We start from the raw sequence: 25033 nt of genomic DNA on the forward strand, positions 1-25033 counted from the left end.
CTTGTGTCGACTCACTGTTTGGTGGTTTACATAAAAACTAGTTGTCAGGGTTTTCATTTTTGTCTGCATAAAGTGACATACTTTGCCTGCGGGTAGTAACATGCTAGAAACAGGTTAGCAACATGCTAATCTAGTCAAAAACATGCTAGTATGTTATATATGCCAGAATGTTAACAACATGCTAATAATGTGATAATCATGCTAGAAACAGGCTAACAACGTCCTAATCATGTTAGAAGCATGCTAGCAATACACTATTCAAGCTAGAAACATACCCAGCATGCCAGAATGTTAACAACATGTTAGTAATGTGCAAATTATTTTAGAAACAGGTTAGCAACATGCTAATCATGTTAGAAACATGCTAGTAACATTTAATCATGTCAGAATGTTATAAACATGCAAGTAATGTGCTAATTATGCTAAAAATAGGCTAGCAACATGCTAATCATGTTATAAGCATGCTAATCATACCAGGATGTTAACAACATGCTAATAATGTGCTAATTATGCTAGAAACAGGCTAGCAACATGTTAATTATGTCAATGTTAACAACATGTTAGTAGGCTAATGTTCTGATCATGTTAGAAACAGGCTAGCAACATGCTTATCATACCAGGTTGTTAACAACATGCTAATAATGTTATTATTATGCTAAAAACATGCTAGCAACATTATCATGTTAAAACATATTAGTAGCATGTTAATAATGCTAAGATATTAACATACTAGAACTGTGCTAATCAAGCTAAAAAAAAGGTTAGCAACATGCTATTTGTGTTAGAAACATGCTTGTAACATGTTAATCATATCAATATGTTAACAACATGCTAATGTGGAAATCATGTTAGAAACTATGTGCTTATCATGTTAGAAACATAATAACATGCTAATTATGCCAGAATATTTACAATGTGCTAATCATGCTAGCAACATGCTAATCACGTTAGAAATAGTAAAGTTAATTATGCCAGAATGTTAACAACATGCTAATAATGTGCTAATCACGCTAGAAACAGGCTAGCAACATGCTAATCATGCCAGAATGTTATCAGCATGCTGATAATGTGCTAATCATGCTAGAAATAGGCTAGCAACATATTAATCATGTTAAAAGCATGCTAATGCAAAAATGTTAACAACATGCTAATTTTGTGCTAAACATGCTAGTAACACGGTAATCATGCCAGCAATGTGCTAGTAACCATAGCAGCTGTATCCTAACTGCATAGCTACCGCTATCATTTTGTCCCCGCAACCACTCCCTATCTTTTTTGAGATGTACACTTTTTTTTAAACCTCAAGCTTTTAAAACTATTCAGACTGGGTTTCTCAAAGCATTAATGTTTTCTTCTCTAATTAAATAATATTTATTTTTCCATGTGGAAAAAATAAAAAATAAATAACATTTAGAAACAATGATCAAAATATATTTATTTGACTAGAGATTCACAAATAATCTTATCTCCACACTGGCGTGCACAAATAACACACAAGCCTTTCTTTACTGTCAGTGTGTGAATAAAAAAAAATGCACAAGGATGTGAGTATATAATGTATAACAGTAACATTCATTTAAAATTATATATTTAGTAAATGCAATTAAACTGTCCACTTTAATGTTTTAAATAAAAAAATGTAAAATAGGGGTGGATTACGTTTATCATCTTTTAGTATGAGCGATAAAGATTATTAAGTGGTCCAAGCAACTTTTTTCTATATTTAGTGAGTAAAGTTTTCTATCAGTTGTCAAATCCAATGGTAATTTGAAGGATATCCGCAAATATAAAGTTTCAAAACGACACTTTAGCTTATTGAGGGCTGTTTTGGGAATATGCCTGGCGAGGTTTTGTCATAAAAGCTTTCATTACACTGAAATATTGATATTATTTCTGTTAAACAGTATGAAGACGTCTTTATTTTTGCTTATTGAAAAATACCAAACAAAACACAGTCTAATATATGACAAAATACATTAAAGCTTTTCGAAAGTGTACTAAAAATATTTCATAGTATGACGCAAATATCGCGAGAGTCACGTGACCTGGATAAGCTTACAGTGCAGGCATGGCGGCGCCCTGCGATTACAAACACGACGCGCGAGTTTTTGTTGACTGTTGGTTTAACATAGTGCATTTGTAGTCGAGATGCTCGGAAACTATTCTCTGAATTCAATAAAACACAAACACTGAGGACGACTGCGTGTTCTGTAAGAGCCAGAGCACAAGACACATCAGACACGAGTTAAAGAAACAACAGGTAGAGTGATGCCGCTGTTAAACACAACATATTTATAATTACGATTATGATAATTGTAATTTTAGTGATGCAGCCGCACCAAATTGTTAACTTAACACCTGACAGCATTTATACACATCTGCATATACACTAGAATACATGTCAGGACGGGACAGTGTCGTTATGTGTTCTAAAAAGGTTATCAAGCAGACAAAAATAGAACAACACGAGTAACTAGGTGACATTAAAAGAGTCCTAAAGTTGGTTTTATATTCGGACATTCGGACTTTCACCTTAATAGGAGGCCTATTTTCAGAAAAGCATTCTTTACAAACTCGAAATATGGACATCATATTAGCCTCCAAAGACTAAAGTACAAAATTGTTCAGAGTCAATTAAATAGTGTTTGCTATTTCTGAATGTGTGAATGTAAAACCAACTTTACCTCAATTTTAAGCCTCACAGTGCAGCCGCAAGATGCTGATTTGTTGCAATTTTAATTCGAAACTTTAGTCTTTAACTCATTTGTAAGCAGACGTTTTTAATCATTTAAAATACATTAAAATATCATAAGGTAATTTGTTCCATTGTATGTTTTAATAAGTACAAGTCAGAATAACTTTTTCTTTTTGTAAGAATGTCTGTATTATGCTGTATTATGCACTATTCCATCCATATTTTCATATTTCAGTTATCTAAACGTATATTGAAATAATATAAACACTTGCATTTAATATGCTTTCTGTTTATTTATGAAGAGTTCAGATGCACAAACCTCTAAGTGCTGTTTGACCTTTACTTCTAAACTGGACTTTTTCCCCCAGCTTCCTGTTTAGGTTCAGTAATTTCACTTTTATGGCAAATAAGTTGTTTTCATGTTTCATAGCTTTTAAAGTGAACTTATTGAACATAAACATGAATGGCTGAAAAAAGAATAATTTTAGAGTGCAATGTCAGAGTTTTTTTTTTTTTTTTTTTTTGCATACAGTGTATATATATTGAATGTATTATGTATAGGTGACCCAGGATCAAAAAATTATGACTGTCAAATTTTGGAATTGAGATGTATATCCTCTGAATAAACAAGCATTCCATCGATGTATGGCTTGTTTAGATATGACAATATTTGATTGAGATTCAACTGTTTGAATGTCTTGAAGCTTAGGGTGCATAAAATACAAATAGTGAGAAAATTGCCAGTTGTCCAGATTGAGTTCCCAGCCATGCATATTACTAATCAAATGATAGGTTTTGATATATTTACAGGAAAAAACTTGCTAAATATCTTCATGAAAGATGATTTACTTAATGATTTCTGACATAAATCGATAATTTTGACCTATACAATGTTTATTTGGCTATTGCAACAACATAAGGGGGAGGGGTTAGAGGTCATATTTAGTGAGAACTTCTATTGTATTCATTAAGGCATTACAAGTACATTTTTATAATGAAACATTTTTTATATATTACTTACTATTTAAATTCTATGCGTTTTTTTTCATTTCAAAGAAAGTATAAGCATTTTTGCTGAATTTTACAATAAAGAGTATACATTTATTTCTCATAATAAATGAGCAAAAATAGATTTACAGAAGTCTCGCATGTGTTTTTTAAGTTAGAAATGGGTAATGAAAATGTATAATCTCCAAGGACTTTTTTTATTTTTTCATTTTCAGACAATTTATGTGTGTACTGTATATAACTATAACTGAATTACCATGACTTGCTCATATTTTCAGAGGCCACTGCACACTTATTTATCAGTGAATACAGGATGTCCGGTGTTGCTCAGAGTGGTGAGGGTGCTGCAGGACAGGAAGCAGAGGCTGATGGAGAACCTCCCCATGAAGCACTTGTTCAAGGAGCACTGGAAGAAGAGGAGGAACCAGCAGCGAAACAGCCTCGACTCCAGCAGGAGGATGTGGCTCTTGATTTCCCTATGATAGAGATAGCCCATGAGCCTTCAGAGGAGAAGAGCAAAAGCCAAGATGCTGCTGGGGTTGAAGAGGAAGGTGAGGCCATTTAGTAAAAGCTACAGTACATTTAGGATTTAATGCATCCTGTTTGGCACTCTGTCAATACACACTTCTGATGTGAGAAATAAACTCCATATGTAAAGCTTCCGCTTCCATCTTTAAAGAATTACACGGATCTTGTCCTTTAGCTTTTCATATGCATTCAATTTTATAGATAAGTGTGTAAGTGAACTTTAGGGTCCTTCTGAAATTTGAATGTGATGTTTTTTTTTTTTTTTTTTGAGCTGCAAGGAAATGAAGTGTTTTTTGTTTTTTTTCATGGTGCCACAAAATATATAAAATATAGTTTAATGCTTGATCCCAGGATGTGTTTGCTTGCTTGGAAATGAAAAAGCAGATAAATTTAACTGAATTACACCTACAGGAAGAATTAAGAAGTTCAAAATCTCACTTTACATTCTAAATAAAGGTAAGCAGAATGGGATTAGTGATCAAATAATACACTTTTTGGAATCTTTGGAATCAAAAATCTTTATATATATATATATATATATATACACACACACACACACACACACACAATATGCCTTTTAGACAAGCTAGACTTATTTATGGACATTTACTCAAGAGAAATTGCTTTAAAATGCCAGTATTGGAATAAAATCCTAAATGTAAAAAGCATACTCTTAATGTTATGTGGAAGTGGTTTTAATCTATAGAGACTTTGGAATTATTCAATGAGAGTATATGTGAATTCTTCAAAAATTTTAGAAATTATCCAAAAAAATCTTTAAAAGAAATTAATCCTAATTTATTTATTATTGTATTGTTTAAAGAAACATTTTACTTATTTATTAATTATATTTTGGGCTTAGTCCCTTTACTAATCAGGGCTTGCCACGGTGAAATGAACTGCCAACTTCTCCAGCATATGTTTTACACTGCAGATGCCCTTCCAGCTGCAACCTATCACTGGAAAACCCAAACACACATACACTACGAACAATTTAGCTTACCCAATTCACCTGTACCACATGTCTTTGGGTTGTGGGGGAAACCAGAGCACCCGGAGGAAACCCACACTAACATGGGGAGAACATGCAAACTTAACACGGAAACGCCAACCAAGGCTCAAACCAGCGACCTTCTTGCTGTGAGGCGACAGCACTCATCGTGTTTATCATTCGTTCATTCATTTTCTTTTCAGCTTAGATCCTTTATTAAACAGCGGAATGAACCGCTAAATAATCCAGCATATGTTTTACACAGTGGATGCCCTTGCAGCTGCAACCCATCACTGGGAAACACCCATAAACACTCATTCACACACATACACTATGGACAATTTAGCTTACTCAATTCACCTATAGCGCTTATCTTTGGACTCTGGGGGAAATCGGAGCACCAGGAGGAAACTTACATCAACAAGGGGAGAACATGCAAACTCCACATAGAAACGCCAACTCACCCAGGCAAGGCATGAACCAGTGACCTTCTTTCTGTGAGGCATCAGCGCTCATCCTGTATATATGTTAACAAAATTATTTTGGTATTATTGCCTGATACTAACTGGAACATGCACCAAAACCCTAGCAAACATTACAGCAATTATACAGCACAATCAAAAATACAATACAAAAGATATCAGCCAGAATAATGGAATAAGAAACAAAATACTGCCAAAAATAGTTACAGAGACATTATTAACCTACATCTAAGGAAGGGGCCCCTATATTTTGTCATACATTTTCTGTTTGCCAGAGAATCTAGAGAAACATAACCTTTCCAGCTTAAAGGCAAAAATCATTTCAGCTTTTAAAAAAACTTGGAGGTGTCGTGGAATTTCACTCCATCAGAATCACTCTCTTGGCCTGCACCATGCCAAACATAAGGGAGAGTTGTTGGTGTTTAGGCCAAGTTAGAGCCTGGTCTGAACATCCATACAAAGCTAAATCCAAATAAATTTTAATGTCTATTTCCAAAGCCTGGGAATAAAGTCTGAAGATGCTTAATCTAGAGAGACTTTGAAGGAATTTTTCAATGAGAGTAAATGTGAATTCTTCAAAAGTTTTTGAAATGAAAGGAAATATTTAAAAAAAGAGAGATTTTCATATTATTTTATGCATTATTGCATTGTTTATAGAAAGATGTTACTTATAAACTGTAAATTTGATCATATTTTGCCTTCAAATATACATTGAAGCTGATAAGGCAATAAACTCTAAACTCTCTTTTCTCTCTCTCTCTCTCTCTCTCTCTCTCTCTCTCTCTCTCTCTCTCTCTCATTATTGTTCTATTACATATATTTATATTTTGGTTAAAAGGCGCTTTTCACCCAAAAATGAAACTTTTCTTGCTATTTTATCACATTTAGGGGTACTAAACTTTTAAACAAAGCAATATATTTTGTTGAATATTGGAAAAAAAACAGCCACTGACATCCATTTTAAGCCAATGGGAATTTTTTCCAACATTCTTCAGTATATCTTACTTTGTGTTCAACAGTAGAAAAGAAAATCATTGTTACAAGCAAAGGATAAATAAATAATAGCAGAATTGTCATTTTTGGGTAAACTCTCTTTAATATTTAACCACATTTACATACAAGAGTGAATTACCTAATTTTGACAAGTTTAAACCTTTTGTCTAATGTAAATTATACCGTAACTGCATTAAGTGATTGTTGATGCTGACAATATCCCTCTTTCCCCAGTTTAAAAATCTTTCAAGTGCACAAAAAATTAAGATGACTTTTCCTTACAGCTAAATAAATGGCAAGCAGAATGTGATCATTGAATAAAAAAATAAACTTTTTAGAATCCAACCCTTGGCAGGAAAAACTAAATTTATACAATTTAAGACCTAAGAACTTTTAATGCAAAATAGCATTTTAGACAAACTAGACTTTTACTTAAAGAAGTTGCTTCAAAAAGCCAGTATTGCAGCAACATCGCAAATGTAAATTGCATACTTTTAACATTTTGTGAAAGTGGTACTAATCTAATCTAGAAAGACTGAAGGAATTATACAGCTACTGTGTCATAGGGCCATTCCTGCCTTGTCAACTAAGGTGTTCCTTCTTTTAGTGTCATATCATCAGACAGATGAACCAGTACATGTTGCGGAACATGCAGAGATGGAAAGAGACAATGAATGGCATCAAAACGGAGCAGAGAGCAGAGAAATGCTGGAACAGACTGAGGAGAATACAGCTGATGAGCCTGAGAAGAACAGTCCAGAAGCTGAGCAGCACTAGTAAGTGTATCGCTCATCTTAATGGAATAGTTTCCCCAAAAATGAAGAGTCTGTCATCATTTACTCTCTCTTAACTTGACACAAATCTGCTTAAGTTTATCCTTTTTTTGTTAAACTCAAAAGAAGATATTTAGAAAAATGTTGTAAATAACCAATAATCATTGACTTCTTTAGTAGTTGTTTTTCTTCAAATCAAATCACTTTTATTGTCACATCATCAGCAGCATGTGTGCTATGATGAGTGAAAAGCTTAGGTGCTGGCTCCAGACAGTACAAAATACAGATAGTGCAAATACAACAACAGTGCAAAATACAGACAGTGCAAATAAAATGACAGTGCAAATATAACGTCAATGCAAAATACAACAGCATACTCGGAAAAAAAAAAAAAAAAAAAAAAACAGGACAATGTACAATTTAAAAAATGACAGCAGTATGCGACTATGAAAGTCAATGATTATCAGCTTTCTGATATGGTTATCTTTTGTGTTTAACAGAATAAAGAAACAAATAGGTTTATAACTACTTGAGTATATAGAGAGTGCATTTTCATTTTTGGGTGAACCATCCCTTTAAGCTGTTGTGATTAGGATTAAATTTGATGTGACCGTTACAGTGGAATGAGATATTTTCAGCTCGTCTTTGTTTCTACAGTCAAGGCCTGGACTTCAGGCAGAATCCTCAGATGCTGACGGGATCATGGGCCGAGTACACGCACTCCGCTGAGAATTACCTCAGAGGCTGCAAATGGTGAGAACCGATAAAAGCAGCGATTTTATGACGGCTGTATCGTGTAAGCTGAATCACAGCTTGTGTCTCTCTTTATGACATGCCTCTGCAGGGCTCCAGATGGTTCCTGCATTGTGTCTAACAGCGCTGATAATGTTCTCCGGGTGTATAACCTCCCAGCTGAGCTGTACAGCAGCCAATGGGACTTGCTTTCTGAGATGGTCAGTCTGCGTCAGATCTTCCTTTATATTCATCTTTATGAGCCTAATAGTCAATTTTTGGCATATTATATTATATTATATTATATTATATTATATTATATTATATTATATTATATTATATTATATTATAATATATTATATTATATTATAATATATTATATTATATTAGTTTATTTTATATTATATTATTATAATACAATTTTTTTATTTTTAAATAGTATTATAATAATATATACATAATAGCTATAATTTATATATATAATACTTCATAAAGAAATACTACACTTACCGGCCACTTTATACCGTCCAGCTATTCATAATGCAAATGTCTAATCAGCCAATCCCATGGCAGCAACTCAATGCATTTTGGCATGTAGACATGGTCAAGACGATCTGCTGCAGTTCAAGCCGAGCACCTGAATGAGGAAGAAAGGGGATTTAAGTGACTTTGAACATGGCATGGTTGTTAATGCAAAATGGGCTGCTCTGAGTATTTCAGAAACTGCTGATCTACTGGGATTTTTACGCACAACCATCTCTAGGGTTTGCAGAGAATGATCTGAAAAAGAAAAAATATCCAGTGAGCAGCAGTTCTGTGGGCGCAAATGCATTGTTGATGCCACAGGTCGGAGGAGAATGATCTGAATGCTTCCAGCTAAAAGAAAGTAACTCAAATAACCACTTGTTACAACTGAAGTATGCAAAAGAGCATCTCTAAATGCACAACACATCCAACCTTGAGGTGGGTGGCTACAGCAGCAGAAGACCACACTGGGTGCCACTGCTGTCAGCTAAGAACAGATATTTGAGGCTACAATTCACACATTGCCTGTTCTAATGAGTCTTGATTTCTGCTTCAACATTCGCATGGTAGGGTCAGAATTTGACGTCAACAACATGAAAGCATGGATCTTCTCTGCCTTGTTTCAATGGTTCAGGCTGGTGGTGGTGTAATCGTGTGGTAGGATATTTTCTTGGCACACTCTGGCCCATCAGTACCAATTGAGCATTGTGTCAACGCCACAGCCTACCTGAGTATTGTTGCTTACCATGTCCATCCCTTTCTGACCACAGTGTACTCATCTTCTGGCTACAAAGAGCACCTTTGGGATGTAGTGAAACAGGAGATTCGCATCATGGATATGCAACTGACAAATCTGCAGCAGCTGTGTGATGCTATCATGTCAGTTTGGACCAAAATCTCTGAAGAATATTTCCAGTACCTTGTTGAATCTAAGCCATGAAGGATTAAGGCAGTTCTGAAGGCAAAAGAGGGTCCAACCTGATGCTAGTTAGGTGTACCTAATAAAGTGGCCGGTCATTTGATATGCTTTTGTTACTTTGATACTGATTTTTAAATCATTCTCATTACTAACTTGTTGAGATGTTTGATGCAAGTTGCATTTTTAATTGAATTTATTAGGGACTCAAACTTGCAGTGATGGAATTAATGTAGAGCAACATTATGAAGCATCAAGGTCTAAAAACTTTGTTATACTACTCAAGGTGAAATATCACAATGCTACATTTTAGATTACATATTTATTTACATAATTCCAATACACACTTATTATTTAACAATAATACTACAACATATTGTTTTCAGCAGCAAGTGTTAGAATCAATAATATATGTAAAACAAGAAACTTAGTCTCCAACACCTTGGTGTGAAATCAAGAAATAATTTTTGGTGTTTGTCAAGAAATTATTTTAGGCCCTGATTATCATTTACTTAAACAAGTAAAAATACAAAATTTTCTTGACATTCACAATTAAAATTCACAGTCAAATTGTCACTTTTTCTTTATTCTGATATATTAATATACATAGAAATCCATCATTTTAATGAAGGACTTATTTAAAAATCTTAATGCTGTCTTGACTCAGAGTCCTGTGCTGAAGATGGCAGAAGGAGACACCATCTATGACTACTGCTGGTTCCCCAAGATGACTTCTACTGACCCGGACACATGCTTGTGAGTTTGTGTATGTCAATCCAAGCTTTTTTAAAATGCTCAAGTGCATCTAGAGATGTTAATAGCATCTGAGTCAGCAACCTTTGCCCCCATTAATACCTGTGGCCGGTTAACTGCATAGACGTCATAAGAATGAGTCAGGACTAAAAGTAAGATAGAAAAAGGCTCCATTTTGAATTTGGAAATCTGGACATTATCCTTTTTTGGTCAAACTAGGTTTTAAGAGTTCACATGGTGGCTGTGTATATGGAACTGGTTCCTGGTGTTAAAAGGCCACCACTTATTTTGCAATAAAAAAATCTAAAATAAAAAAGAGTTTTGATAATTTTCCTATTTAAAGCTTGACACTTACTTTATCACATTGTGTACTAAACCTGACTGAAAATGAAAATTTGCTATTTTTTAGGATGATGGTTAATAACTGTACTCTGAATAATATCAAGAATTTTGCTGCTGTACCATGACTGCAGCAGGCGCAATGATATTACACAGATTCTATCTGGTGGTGCAAGGGGACTATTTTCAGGTGCTGCATAACGCCTGAATCATTGTCATTGCATCATTCTGCTTTAGATAGGAAAATGATCAAAATAAATTTCTGTCATTTTTAAGTAAATGTTCTAATGGTCTAATTTGATTCAATGATATGTGCCAAGCTAAACTAAAAGTGCTTCCGCCAGGCCTGGAGATCAGCTGAATGAATTCAAGAACGTTGAAACTCAACTGTTAACTGTAAGGGACTTGATCGTAATTGTAAAAAAAAAAGTTGAGTGTTTCTTTAAACTGCATTTTGGTCAATATAGGCAGGAATGACTGATAATAAACAGGGTCTTAGCATGGGTTTGCCACAGCCATATAACCCCGCAGCCCAAGATTTTTACAGTTACACAATTTAGAATTCTTTTTCTCTTTTTTTCAGTTTGACGTATTATATTAAATAATATATTGTAACAAATTCCTGTGGTGTAAAGTTGCACCATCATCATTATGTCTCCAGAGCTACATGATCTTTTATAAGTCCTTATTTTTCATACACTGATTTAGTTTTTAGGAATGTTTTTTTCGCTAATCAATTTTGGGAAAAGTTGTGCTTAAAGAGCTGAAGCACAACTTTTTTTTTTTTTTTTTTTTTTTTTTTTTTTTTTTAGCAATGATTAGGTTAAAAAAAATCCTAAAAACTAAATCAGTATATGATAGAACAGCTTTTATGTTTAATACAAGGTTTTGTGATATTTTTAATAAATTATTTAAATTTAATTGTTTTTTTTTAATGGAAAATCTCAGTAACCCCCGATTCTAAACGGTAGTATAAATATTTACAACATATTATCTTTTGTGTTGTGTGCTCCTTTTAAGTTAAAGAGGGCTAAGAGTCCGCCTTTACCCATAATGATGTCATTTTGAGAATCCCTGTTATTGTGGATAGTGTGCGGAATGTAAATGGACTGTTTGCAGGGTGGTTTGAAACCCTCATTAATAGTGGTCATTTTGTATTTATCTCAACAGCTACTTTGAATGCTAGCGGGCAACAAATAACGCAGAACAAACTGGGGCCTATTATCCGTTCAGCAAAGCAGCTGACAGTTAGACTTGTGTAGCCGTGGCCAAATTGATATGCAGCGTGCGAATGCTTTGTCCTGTTTGTGCTTTGGAGAATAATTGTGTTTGGCTTCCCATTCAGCTCATAACAGAATAAAACAGCTTCTGCGTGCCAATGTTTCACACTCATGATCCAGAGGAAGATCAGAAGCCTTTTCTTTCAGTCAATGTCTACACTGATAAAGACTAATGTAATTGGATGCCCATGGCTGTTGTTAAAATGTTGGACATGGGTTTTAAAGGGTAGTTCACCCGAAGATTGACATTCTGCTCTCCTCTCTCAATTTATTTCTCACTTACCGCAGTTGTTCTGAAATCCTATTCACATTCGTGCACGTTCATCATTAACTACAAATGGTTTCAATGGTCCAGTTTCAGCCTCTGATTAACACCACTTATATCCACTGTCACATTTATTTTACCATCTCCATTCTCTGTTTTACAAAGTGGCCCAGTTAATTCTTTCCAGAGATGTGGCACGTCTTTAAAGAGATTGTTTTGTTTAATTAAGCTGCCATTGTTCCAGCTCCAGTATTGCTCTGTTTAGTTTGTGTTATGATCAGTGCTGATGAGCCTTGTCTCCTTCTGTGGCGGAGATTGTTGGATTTAACTCAGAATGTCAATTTCAAGGCTTTAGAATTATTGAGGCTGCTCACATTTCCTGTTTCTGAGAAACCATTAGGAGAGAGTAATCGGTCTGTCTGTCTGTTTGTCTATCTTTCTGGCTGTCTGTATGTCTGTCTGTCTGTCTGTTTAATCTGTATGTCTGTTAGTATGTGTGTCTGTCTAGCTATCTATCTATCTCTCTGTCTGTCTGTCTATTGTTCTGTCTGTCTGTCTAGCTGTCAAGCTTTCTCTCTGACTGCTTGAATAGCTTTATCTATCTGTCTGTGTCTGTCTGTGTATCTATCTATTTGTCTGTTTGTCTGTTGGTCTTTCTATCTTACTTTGTCTGTCTAGGTCTCTGTATGTTAATCTTTACATCTGTCTATCTATCTATCTATCTATCTATCTATCTATCTATCTATCTATCTATCTATCTATCTATCTATCTATCTATCTATCTATCTGTCTGTCTGTCTGTCTGTCTGTCTGTCTGTCTGTCTGTCTGTCTGTCTGTCTGTCTGTCTGTCTGTCTGTCTGTCTGTCTGTCTGTCTGTCTGTCTGTCTGTCTGTCTGTCTGTCTGTCTGTCTGTCTGTCTGTCTGTCTGTTTGTCCGTCCGTCCGTCCGTCCGTCGAGCTGTCTGTCCGTCCGTCCGTCCGTCCGTCGAGCTGTTTGTCTGTGTGTCTGTCCGTTGAGCTGTCTGTCTGTTTGTCCGTTGAGCTGTCTGTCTGTCTGTTGAGCTGTCTGTCTGTCTGTCTGTCTGTCTGTCTGTCTGTTGAGCTGTCTGTCTGTCTGTCTGTCTGTTGAGCTGTCTGTCTGTCTGTCTGTCTGTCTTTCTGACTGTCAGTCTATCATTCTGCCTTTGTCTGTCTAGTGATCTGTCTGTCTGTTGTTCTGTCTGTCTATTTGTCTTTTTGCCTTTGTTATTCTGTCTGTCTGTCTGTCTGTCTGTCTGTCTGTCTAACTTTCTGTCTTTGAAAGTCTGTCTATCATTCTAACTTTCTGTTTGTCTAGTTATTTGTATGTCTGTTGATCTAAATTTCTGTCTTTTTCTTTGTCTGGGTGTATAGCTGTCTGTCTGTCATGCTATCTGTCTGTCTGTCTGTCTGTTTATATGTCTGCCTGTTATTCTGTCTTTCTGTTGATCTATCTGTTTGTCCTTCTCTCTGTCTATTTGACTGTCTGGCTATCTTGTCTATCATTCTAACTTTCTGTCTGTGTTGTTGTTTGTCTGTCTTTTGTTCTGTCTGTCTGTCTGTTATTCTGTCTATTGTTCTGTCTGTCTGTTATTCTGTCTTGTTCTGTCTGTCTGTCTGTCTGTCTGTTATTCTGTCTGTCCGTTGAACTGTGTCTATCTAACTTCCTGTCTTTCTCTCTGTCTAGCTGTATAGTCTGTCTATTGAGCTGTCTATTTTTCTGTCTGTCTGTCTGTCTGTCATTCTAACGTTCTCTCTGTCTGTCTGTCTGTCTTTCTAGCTATCTTTCTCTCTGTCTATTGTTCTGTCTGTTGAACTGTTTGTTTTTCTAGCTGTCTGACTGTCTCTCTGTCTGTTCATCTGTCTGTAAGTCGATCTGTCTGTTGGTTTGGTCTTGGTGAATCTGTGTTCTATCTTTCTGTCTGTCTCTCTCTATTCATATTTTGTCTGTCTGTCGTTTGGCCTGTTATTCTTTTGAGCAAGTCTGACCGATTGTCTGTCTGTTGTTTTCTGCTGTGTCAAGTTTTTATTTCTGAGACTGCCTTAACCTGTACTGCGTCAAAAATTTTTAATGCATTGAACAGCAAAAACAGTAATGTTATTTTTCCAGCCCTATAACTGAATGTTTGTGTGTTTGAGTTTTCTAAAAGTATCACTGCAATTGTTTAGAGTAAAAGTGGCCTCTTATTCTTCCTTTCCAGTTCTCTGTCGCTTCATCTCTTGTTTAATGATGCTCTCTTTGATGGTTGGATGTTTTTTTGTGGGACGAAAGGCAATGAAACAGAAATCAGTCTAAATCAATGGCAGTCGTCACAGAAAACTGCGGCAGGTTGCTAACAAGGGCTCGTTAAATGTGGCATGTGCTGTTTCCCACACGCAGCATCCGCTCTGATCAAACACTGTTTGGGATTACAGAATCCACCCTGCAGCAACTGAAAATGACAAAGAAGAGGGAGGGTTGTGGGTCAAGGACGAAACTGTGAACTTAATAAAGAATGATAAAGATGAAGAGGATGAGGTTAAAGAAGTCACACAAGACATGCTCTGCTCGGTAACAAGTTGACAGCATCTATCTGGTTTGGATATTGTTTACAAGTACTTTTGAAGCCCTCTGGAACACAGCAGTTTATAAGCTTTGCCTTCCAGGCGTGTGTAAGCGTAATGTTCCAAATGCTGTCATTGGCTGCAGAGCTGTCCACAGGGGCTGATCATTAACTCTCACTTATGATTGGCTCTTACCTCCAGGGGAGGCGCTCAGTATTCAGGTCATTTACTTCCTTCATTTCAACTTAAGACATTTGGTGTAGTTTCTCATTTTCTGCATTTAAATGATCTTGCCCTCCTGTTAAGACTTAGCGTTATATGTAAAAAATACTATTTATAATTTACTACCCATCATGGTGCTCCAAATCCATAATACTATATTTTGTGAAACACAAGTGGAGATTAGGAATCATTTTGTAAGAGGTTCTACATTTTGTTAATAATATTTTCGGTTTTACACAACACAAGTACACTGCTCTCTGATTGTTGGGTATTTTATCAGAAGATGCTTGTCCCTCCCAACAACAAAGACAATGGTGCCGTCTAGCTATGGTATTTGGATGGAGTATTATTCTAAGATATTGGAAATCTACTACACCATCTTCATTTGATGAATAGCTAGAATTCATGTCTAGCACTGCTAGCTATAAACGTGATATTTAGAGTCTAAGAGCGCTTTAATTTGTATATGAACACTTGGCAGTCCTTTCTTACACTGATTGAGAAAACATTCTGAAAAGAGAAAAATGATGTGCAAAAAAGAAGCTTTTCTCCTTTTGATTGTATAAATGTGCAGTGTATATTTTGTTTTATTTATTGCTGTTGTGCTATTTACTTTACTAATTTATTTTATTTGGATTATGTATTTAGTTAGTTAATCAAAAAGGCACAATATAAATTTCCTCAATATTTTCAATCATCTTTTCTCGCTAGTGAAATAATGTTAAGCCCCGGTCAAATCACATGATTTTTATTGTTGGTTACGAAAGTCACTATGCAAGATGATGCAGTTTTTGTCTTGATAAAATCACTACACATTCCTTCACGTTCCCTCATGCCATAATGTTTTCGACGAGCGTTATTTCCCAAAGCGTTCACGAGTGTTGCTATAACAATGTTTCTTATCTTAATTTTAATGTTTTTTTTTAATCTTATTTCAATCTTAATAAGCACTGATGCTTGCTGACAACTAGACTATATTATTTAAGAGAATTTATGACATTGATAGGATCAAACATATATTTCCTTTTTAATATTAAGATTTTTTCCTTTAAATCTAAATGTAAGCTATATTTTCCAGCTATGGGTTGCCTATAAAACACTCCCTCGCCTGAACTTGCAGCAAGTGAGACAGAAAACAAATTTAAGACTTAAACTTTAACTTAAGTCAAAATAATGACTAATAAAGAAATAAGCAAATTTATAACAGAAGTTTGTGATGCAACAATTACCGTGGAGGATTATTTAAATCCTTATTTTGCACAGAGCGGAACAAATCATCCACCTGCACAGCTGAGTAATGGACAGGCTCAAAAAAACAAAACAAAATTAGTATATTTTTCGTGGTATAATTTGTATCTTAATTTTAATGTATTTTTTATTGGTCAGTTAACTATAGATAAAAAATAACATCTGAGGTGAAGTACTTCAAACAAGTCTGATATGCTTCAGCCCCAAAACACGAACTGGTTTGTTAAATAAAATAAAATCTAGCCTGTATTAACGGCAGCACCCGCGGATAACTGAGAAATGATGTGCTCCTATTGTCACCCATGTGATGGAACTTGTCGAGTAGAATGGGGAAAAAATTAAACATGCTAAACTTTCTGCGATGGTGTCGTGAGGCGTCGCAGACATGGCATCGGTTGTTGTGGATTATGCAATAATACACAAGAAGAAACAATTTAATCTTGTTTCACAACGCCCATTTGTCTTTTTTATGAATTACTACGACACTCTACATCAAAAAAAATTAATTATCTGACTGTGGCTTTACCTACCACATCATGGTAGAATCAACAAAAAATAAAATAACCCATCTCCTCTGACCACTTTACTTTATCCCACTTTTTTACTTTCCCTTACTCCCTATCTGTTGTAGTTTGTATATGATATTATAATGCATTTTTTGTTTATTTCTCTTTTTTTGATGAGAATTTTGATTTGCTTAATGCATTCTTTTTAAAATGAAGAGTAAATCAACTGTTTTTTTAATAAATAGCACTTGCTAAATCAATTAATTAATTAATGTAAACCAACTTTTCACCAAATGTCAATAAAATTTTTCACACACTGAGAAAGGCTTTGAGCTGAAATGTTTATAGTTATTTTCCAGAAGAATGTGAAATAATAAATATAATGCAATAACTCAATGAGTGCGGATCATGGGATTTTTAAGTTGAACCTGGGCAAAATATGTGTAGGGAACACTTTACTATTATAAATTATATTTAAAAAAGTTTTCCATTAATGTAAAGTCATCATAAAATATGTATGCATATATACTAATTTTGTCCAGATCCATTTTCCTAGGAATTTTCTAAACTTTTGGAAGAACATGTTCACATAAGCCTCATATTTTTTGTCTAGCAATATTTGTCATCTTTGATTTCAAGCTGCTGTAGCTCTTCGTTTGTTAGATTCTCAATTGTAAATGGGTCTTTTGTGCTGCCTTTTGAAGGGAAGCCAGACTGACTGTCAAGTCTGATACTGCAATCTCTTGTTTTCCCCAAAACAATAGATTTTGTTGGGAGAAAACTGGTTTTAGTCTTTGCAGCAACATTCACTGTATTTAATTTTTCCTCTTTCTTCTTGTTTCCCCTTTAGCATTGCCAGCAGCAGCCGAGACAACCCGGTCCACATATGGGACGCCTTCTATGGGGACCTTCGTGCATCTTTTCGACCCTACAACCACCTGGATGAGCTGACAGCGGCTCATTCACTGTGTTTCTCTCCTGACGGCTCTCAGCTCTACTGCGGCTTTGATAAAATCGTCAGGGTCTTCCACACCGACCGTCCTGGCAGAGACTGCGAGCAGCGGCCCACCATGGGTGAGGGACCCTCTCATAGAGGAATAACCACTACATCAATCACTCTCACTCTTCAAACGGGTCTTAATCAGGGTCATTAAGACGACTGGCTGGCTTGCATGGGTGTGGAATGCCTGTAATCCCATTTAATTTCTTTTTGTTTGTTTGGGTGGATTCATTCCAAACACATTCATGGCGGGAAACACATATTTGGCTTGATTAAGCTAACATGGCATGCTTGGCTCTGATCTAGACAGTGGCTGTGGATATAATTATCTTAGCATGTTTGTAGTGACTGACTCATTGATGTTGCTTCTACCCTGCTATTGTAATTATTGCTCTGCTTGTGTGACACAAACGTTCTTTTGTTCAGGTTGAAAAAGGGTTGAACGTAAATATAATTTATTATATTATTTTATATTATATACATTTTTCTTTTTCTTGTTTGTGTTATTTTCATTCATTCATTCATAGTCCCTTTGTTATTCAGGGATTGCCACAGTGGAGTGAACCGAACCACCAACTTTTACAGCATATGTGTTTGCGCAGTAGATGCTCTTCCAGCTGCAACCTATCGCTGGGAAACACCCACACACTCTCATTCACACACATACACTATGACAACCTAGCCCAGGGATGGGCAAACTCGGTCCTGCAGGGCCGGTGTCCTGCACAGTTTAACTCCAACTCTAATCAAACACACCTGCTTATAGATTTCTAGTGATCTTGAAGACACTGATTGGCATGTTCAGGTGTTTTTGACTAGTGTTGGAACAAAACTCTGCAGGGACACCGGCCCTCGAGGATCAAGTTTGCCCATCCCAGACCTAGCCCATCCAATTCACCTGTACCACATGATTTTGGACTTGTGGGGGAAACCGGAGCATCTGGAGGAAACCCACACGAACACGTGGAGAACATGCAAACTCCACACCGAAACGCTTACTGACCCAGCCGAGGCTCGAACCAGCGACCTTCTTGCTGTGAGGCAAACATGCTACCCACTGCGCCACCGCGTCGACCCGTTACTTATATAAAGAATATAATTTAAATCAGCCTTTAGCTCAATTGTCAGGCTCGCTCCTGTTGGTTCTTAATCTGGCAACCTGTACTTGCATTTGTTTTGATCCAGGAATGCAATACCTAGTTCAACCACTGGGTCTCAAACTTACATACTGCACCTGTAAGACTTTTCCCAACTTCATAGGTTGTTTATAGCTGCATTTCCACTACCATTAAAATTGCACAAAAAGGAACTGCAATGAAAATATGCCTAATGGAAATGCATCAATTTCCTGCCAAAACCACAAAAAACTAATTTATTCATGACTCAAAAATGTATTTTTTTATTGTGCGGCACATAATACAGATGCATAGACAATGTTTAGAATAATGCTAAAAGGGCTGTTCTGTACTCTTATGCTGATGTCTCATGCTATGAAAGGGATTCATTAAAACAACAGTCATGGTTACTGAGTTCTAGACCTTCCTTTAATTAGAGGTCCTGTTTCATCTGAACCTTTCTCATTTCTTGTGTTTCTTTATTATCCTTTAATAGTAAACCAAACTGATGATGAATACCCTCATCATAACTGATGATGAATAATGTTACTGTTTTTTTCTCTTCATTTTGTATCTTCTGAAGTCAAGAAACGGGGTCAGACTGGCATTATTTCCTGCATTGCCTTCAGTCAGTGCCATTCCATGTATGCCTGCGGCTCGTACTCGCGCTCAGTCGGCCTTTACTCTTGTGATGATGGCTCTCTGCTGGCTCTGCTGCCCACCCGACACCATGGAGGCCTTACACACCTGCTGTTCTCACCCAATGGCTATCACCTGTACACTGGCGGGCGTAAGGTCAGTGGACTTATCGACCAATCAGAAGAGCTGTTATTAGCTTGTGCATTTTGAATTCTGCAGTTAAAAGGATGGTTCACTCAAATATTAAAATGCACTCACCATTTACTCTCGCTCAAATGGTTCCAAGCCTTCATGAGTTTTTTTATTGGGTTGAACACAAAAGAAGATATTTTAAAGAATGCTATAAACTTGTAACTATTAACTTTCATTACTATGGAATGGTTACAGGTTTCCAACATTTTTCAAAATGTCTTATTTTTTGTTGCTGAAGAAAGATACTGATAAGTAAAGGATGACATCATTTTTATGTTTTGGATGGACTATCACTTTCATATCATTGCTTTCAGGATTCAGAGATCCTGTGTTGGGACCTCAGAGATCCAGGACAGGTTTTGTTTTCCATGCAGAGGAATGTCAATACAAACCAGCGCATCTACTTTGACCTGGACCAGTAAGATTCTAATTTACAACTGGACTTAACTGAACTACTTTACTGTTGCCTCAGCATATTAATATATGTGCGTCTGATATAGATCCGGCCGGTATCTACTGAGCGGAGACACTGATGGGGTGGTGTCAGTGTGGGACACCTTAACAGCACTGCCTGATGGGAATGAGGAGATACTAAAGCCACTGCTACAGTTTCAGGCACACACCGACTGTACTAATGGCATCAGGTACAGTTATTATAATTTGAATAATGTTTAGAAGATGTAGAAAATAAAAAAATCTAAGCTGGTGTAGAATGATAAGTTCAGAGAAAAACTGCTTTAAAAATATTACAGTTTTTATAAATAGATTTGAATTATTCACCTTTTTATTATGGCTCTCCAGTTTTCAGTTTTACATGGTTTCAAAATTCTTCTGATTTGATGCTCTAAAAATTAAAAATCTGGGTCACACTTTGTTTTGACGGTTGGTTTGTTGAATTTAAGCTACATTGCATCTAAATTCCAACTAATTCTCATTAGAGTATAAGTAGTTAATTAGATTATTAGTTAGATTATAACTGTTAGGTTGGGGTTAAAGTTAGGGTTAGGGTTAATGTAAGTTGACGTATATGCAAAATTTATTATAGTCAGTTAAATGTCTGTTTAATAGCAGTATATTAAGCAGACAGTCTAGCAATACTTAAATGGACCATCAAAATAAATGTTACCAAAATATTTTGTGATTCTCAATATGTTTTGTAAAAAGAGATTTTTTTCATATAAAATTTTTCAATTAAAAATTTATTTTATTTTATCTATTTAAAAAATTTGAAACTGAAAATTATTATTTATTTATTTATTTTCATATTGTGTTTTTCATTGCGATTTCCATATTAGCATACAGATTTATGGTGAACAGAACATTTTTATTGAATATACAAAAGCAATTAAACATGAATATCCAGCAAGTGTACGGAATAAATTGACTAAATAAGTAAATAACCTTAAGGACTCAAATATATTATGTGAACATGGTAATAAACCACTATAATAATAAATTGTATATATTTTTATATAATCAAAGCAATATCTGATAATACTGATTCATCGTATTTCAATTGCCAATTCAGTTGTTTGCTTATTGTAGGTCCAGTGTTTCTAAACCACGTTCCTGCAAGACCATCATTGTCTGTCACACCCATTACAGGTCTTTTAGTCTCTGCTAATGAGCTGTTGATCTGAATCAGGTGTGTTTGATTGAGGAGACATGGAAAATGTGCAGAACTGGTGGTTCTCCAGGGACGTGGTTGAGAAACACTGGCTTAGTCCATACTGTGGTACCTAATCTGTGCTCCATATTTTCAAATCAACGTCATTTAAAAGGTTAGTTCACTCAAAAATGAAACTTCTGTCATTAGTAACTCACCCTCATGTTGTTCCAGTCCCCTGAGATCTTTATCTTAGCAACACAAATTAAGACTGTTTAGATCAGGGGTCACCAAACTTGTTCCTGAAGGGCCGGTGTCCCTGCAGGCTTTAGTTTCAACCCTAATGAAATACACATGAACTAATCAAGGTGCCTCCTAGGTATACTTAAAACATCCAGGCAGGTGTGTTAAGGAGAGTTGGAGCTAAAGCCTGTAGGGACACTGGCTCTCCAGGACCAACATTGGTGACCCCTGGTTTAGATGAAATCTTAGCGTTCTCTAACCCTCCATACACAATAATGATCCAGAAACTCCTTATGACTTCAGCGGTTGACATTAGGGTGCATGTTTACTATGATCAATACAACACTTGTGTCCCAGCAATCTTTTGTGTTCAACACAAGAAATGAACTCATAAATGTTCAAAATCACGTGGAGATTGAAGAACAGTAATGAACTATCATTTTAAAGGTCCCATGAAGTGCTTTGAAATGTGCACTTTTTATTTGTTGTTTGACATCATCGCAACAAATGAAGAGAGGATAGGACATAGAGTAGCTCCTCCCCTTAAAAAAAACAGCCATAAGCATTTTGTTTTTATCATATCTCTGCCAGTAAAAGTGGTTGAGATCAAGCACATCAGAAGAAAGGCAAATGAGAAACGTCTTGAAGGGGACAGGGCATGTCAGACAGTAGAGAGCAATTGATTGGTCAAGGTTTGATGAGAAACTGAAATGAGGTGACGTGAAAAAAAACCTGTTGATCAACTTAAGCGGAAGTGACAAAGTGCATGCTTTTGAATCAGCTTTATATTTTCTAGTGTGAATTTTGTCACAGTTTTGGAGCACACTAGCTAATAGATATCCTTGAGACTAACATTTAATTTTTTTATTTTAATTTCACATAACCTTAAAAAGTAAAGACAAAATATTTTAAATTCTGCAACATTCCAGCAATTCAGGCAGGCAGGAGAGGCGTCTAGAATGCTGGTGTAGTTCTGGTCAAAACTCCTTTAGTTTAGTTTGTCACTGTTGAAGTTCTGTTTAGTTCAGATCAAGGCGAATGCACTGAATAGCATGTGTACTAATGTTATCTTGTATTAGCCAAGCATTTCAGACTAGGGCTGCACAATATATCGTTTTAGCATCGTTACTGCAATGTGCTCATCTATATGATATGCAATGTTGAGGACCAGGAGCTACATTGTATTGATTAGTGTATTTATACAGAATTAATATGATTTATGCAAAAAAGGTTTTCTTACTTAGAATTTTTGTCTTGTTTCTAGTGCAAATATCTACATTTCAAAGCAAAAACATTTTACTTACAGATTATTTTACTTACCCCACTGGCAGATAATTTTGCTTGTTTTAAGGAAAAACTCTTTATCTTGTCTTGTCTTTTTCTGTTGTTGAAAACAATATTTTTACTTGTTCTAAGAATTTTTAGATATTTGGATTAAAAAACGAGACAAAGTAAAATAACTATACCATTTTTTGCATTGTGATTATTCAATTTCTCTTCCTGAATACTGTTAGACTCTCCAGAAAAGCTTACGATTAATGCTATTCAAACGATCTTGTGAAACTGTATTCATATCTTAATATTTTTTGCTGAAAAATGAAACATCGCAATATTAGATTTTTCCACTATTGTGCAGCACTTTTTCAGACTGTTCTCTATCTTATTCTCTCATTGCTGCAGTGTCCATCCTTTCATGCCATTGATGGCTTCGTCCAGTGGTCAGCGTAAGTTCTTCTGGCCGTCTGACAGCGAGGACTCAACGTCTGATTCTGAGGAGGGGAACGTGATGCCAACTAACGGCGACCGGCCGGACAACGCTCTGGTGCTATGGTGGGCCGGCCCAGTGGCCTCAACCAATGAGATAAGGCAGGAGGAGGAGCCAGCAGTTATTGACAGCTAAAACTTTTGATTGTTAAACTGCACTCTGACTGACCGGTAATCTACTGCCAAACCTATAATGCTAATTGTTTAGGTTAAGAGTGGTAAGATTGTAATTTTGCATCACTTTTAATTGTACTATAGTAATTTTTAAAAAAAGAACTAATCTTCCAACCTTTTGTACAGACATTTATTTCTTGTTGTTGCTGGGTTTGTAAAGCTCAATCAATAACGGTGTAAAAGTCGAACCATTCCTGACAGCAAATTATGATTCGCATCACCTGGAACACTGATCTGAAATATGAATAATTCATTCGTAGATTTCATTTGGTTTGGACAGGTCCCTAAATTGATGTTTACATTCTGTTTACCAGCAATTCTTCGTAGATCTGCCGTCTCTGCTGGAGTGTGATGACTCTCAGGTTCATGATTTCGGAGAGCAGCCTTTTCGTTGGGTTTGTTTTCCTTTCGCTGCAAAAGCTGGTTTTTCAGGAAACGTGTTGAGACTTGTCTCGGACTAACTTTAAAAACACAGTACAGTTATTTCAGCAGCTGGTTTAATCCCTGTAAGAAATGATTGTGACTATGAGAAGGCTGTGTGTGATGGACTGAGACGGTTTATCTCGTGTTAAATGTGCCATATAGAGCTGCTGAGGGCAGCTGTGAATATATATTTTTCTAAGCCAGTAGTCTGCTTTATTGTATGTATGTGCGTATGTGTGTGCGCGCGTAATGTGTTGGTCTCCTGTCTCTCAATGAGCCTTGATGCTTTAGCTGAGGCTGCACATTCTCTTTTAAAATAACTCATGTTTATGTTTGTTCGTGAGCGGTTATGTGACACAATTGTGTGTGTTTACAGCTTTTTCTCTGTGTGTGTGCACGTGTGTGTGTGTGGTTTAAGAGTACACAAAATGACATGGATATCACCTAGTTGTACTCTATTAGGGTGGATTATAAGTACATCCTATGTGTCCTCATAATTCAAAATGGTTAAACTTGGGTTTATGGGTAATGCCATTTAATAAGCATTAATGTAATCCATTATGCCTATAGTCCACATAAACCATATATATAAGTGTGTGTGTCTGTGCATGGTTGTAAATTCCTCTGTAAATCAGTGGGTTTCTGCCTTGTCAGACATGCTGTAGTCATATTGCATCCACTTTCGAAAGCTCCAGTTGTTAGTAGAAATACAATTTTTGTACAGTTGTCTGGAATTCTCCTCTTTCAGGTCTACATTTGATTCTTTTTGCTGAAAGGAACCATTTGGAACAGGTAGATCACCTTGGTTTAATAAACATGTTTGCATAAAAACTGTTAGTGTCTTTCTGGAATTCGCTGGCTATGCAAATGCAAGCAGCACTGTTACTTTTAACCATAAATGAAAACTGTTATCGTTTACTTGCACATCAGTAGGTCCAGATCTGTGCTTCATGACTGACTTGTGTGAACACATTTGTGAAGTCTGCTGGTAACCACATAGTTTTGGTGAGTATTAACTATAGCTGCACAATATATGTATAATTTCAGCATCAATATCAC

General features: G+C 35.9%; 1 protein-coding gene and 1 non-coding gene across 3 annotated transcripts; one reads left to right on the forward strand and one right to left on the reverse strand.

The window, feature by feature from the left end:
- The first annotated feature begins 2051 nt into the window (after positions 1-2051).
- wrap53 (WD repeat containing, antisense to TP53) lies at positions 2052-24805 on the forward strand. 2 transcript variants are annotated; one of them, XM_087258801.1, is made up of 11 exons: positions 2052-2260; positions 4016-4254; positions 7305-7473; positions 8128-8223; positions 8315-8423; positions 10311-10399; positions 17669-17892; positions 19517-19728; positions 20079-20182; positions 20265-20408; positions 23294-24805. In XM_087258801.1, the coding sequence occupies exons 2-11, from the start codon at positions 4017-4019 to the stop codon at positions 23511-23513; spliced, it is 1605 nt and encodes a 534-aa protein (XP_087114927.1). In that variant the 5' UTR covers positions 2052-2260; position 4016; the 3' UTR covers positions 23514-24805. The 2 variants fall into 2 exon arrangements, with proteins under 2 accessions (XP_087114927.1, NP_001242957.1); NM_001256028.2 differs by having other exon boundaries at positions 2054-2260; positions 3982-4254; positions 23294-23700.
- LOC141375348 (uncharacterized) lies at positions 7069-10861 on the reverse strand. Its single transcript, XR_015495554.1, has 3 exons — positions 9473-10861; positions 8713-8839; positions 7069-8466 (listed from the first exon to the last, which is right to left on the reverse strand). It is a non-coding gene; the product is annotated as an uncharacterized LOC141375348 (transcript).
- Positions 24806-25033: the final 228 nt, after the last annotated feature.

This window comes from Danio rerio, chromosome 7, assembly GCF_052040795.2.
Source record: "Danio rerio strain M-AB ecotype USA chromosome 7, GRCz13ab, whole genome shotgun sequence".
Classification (NCBI taxonomy): domain Eukaryota; kingdom Metazoa; phylum Chordata; class Actinopteri; order Cypriniformes; family Danionidae; genus Danio; species Danio rerio.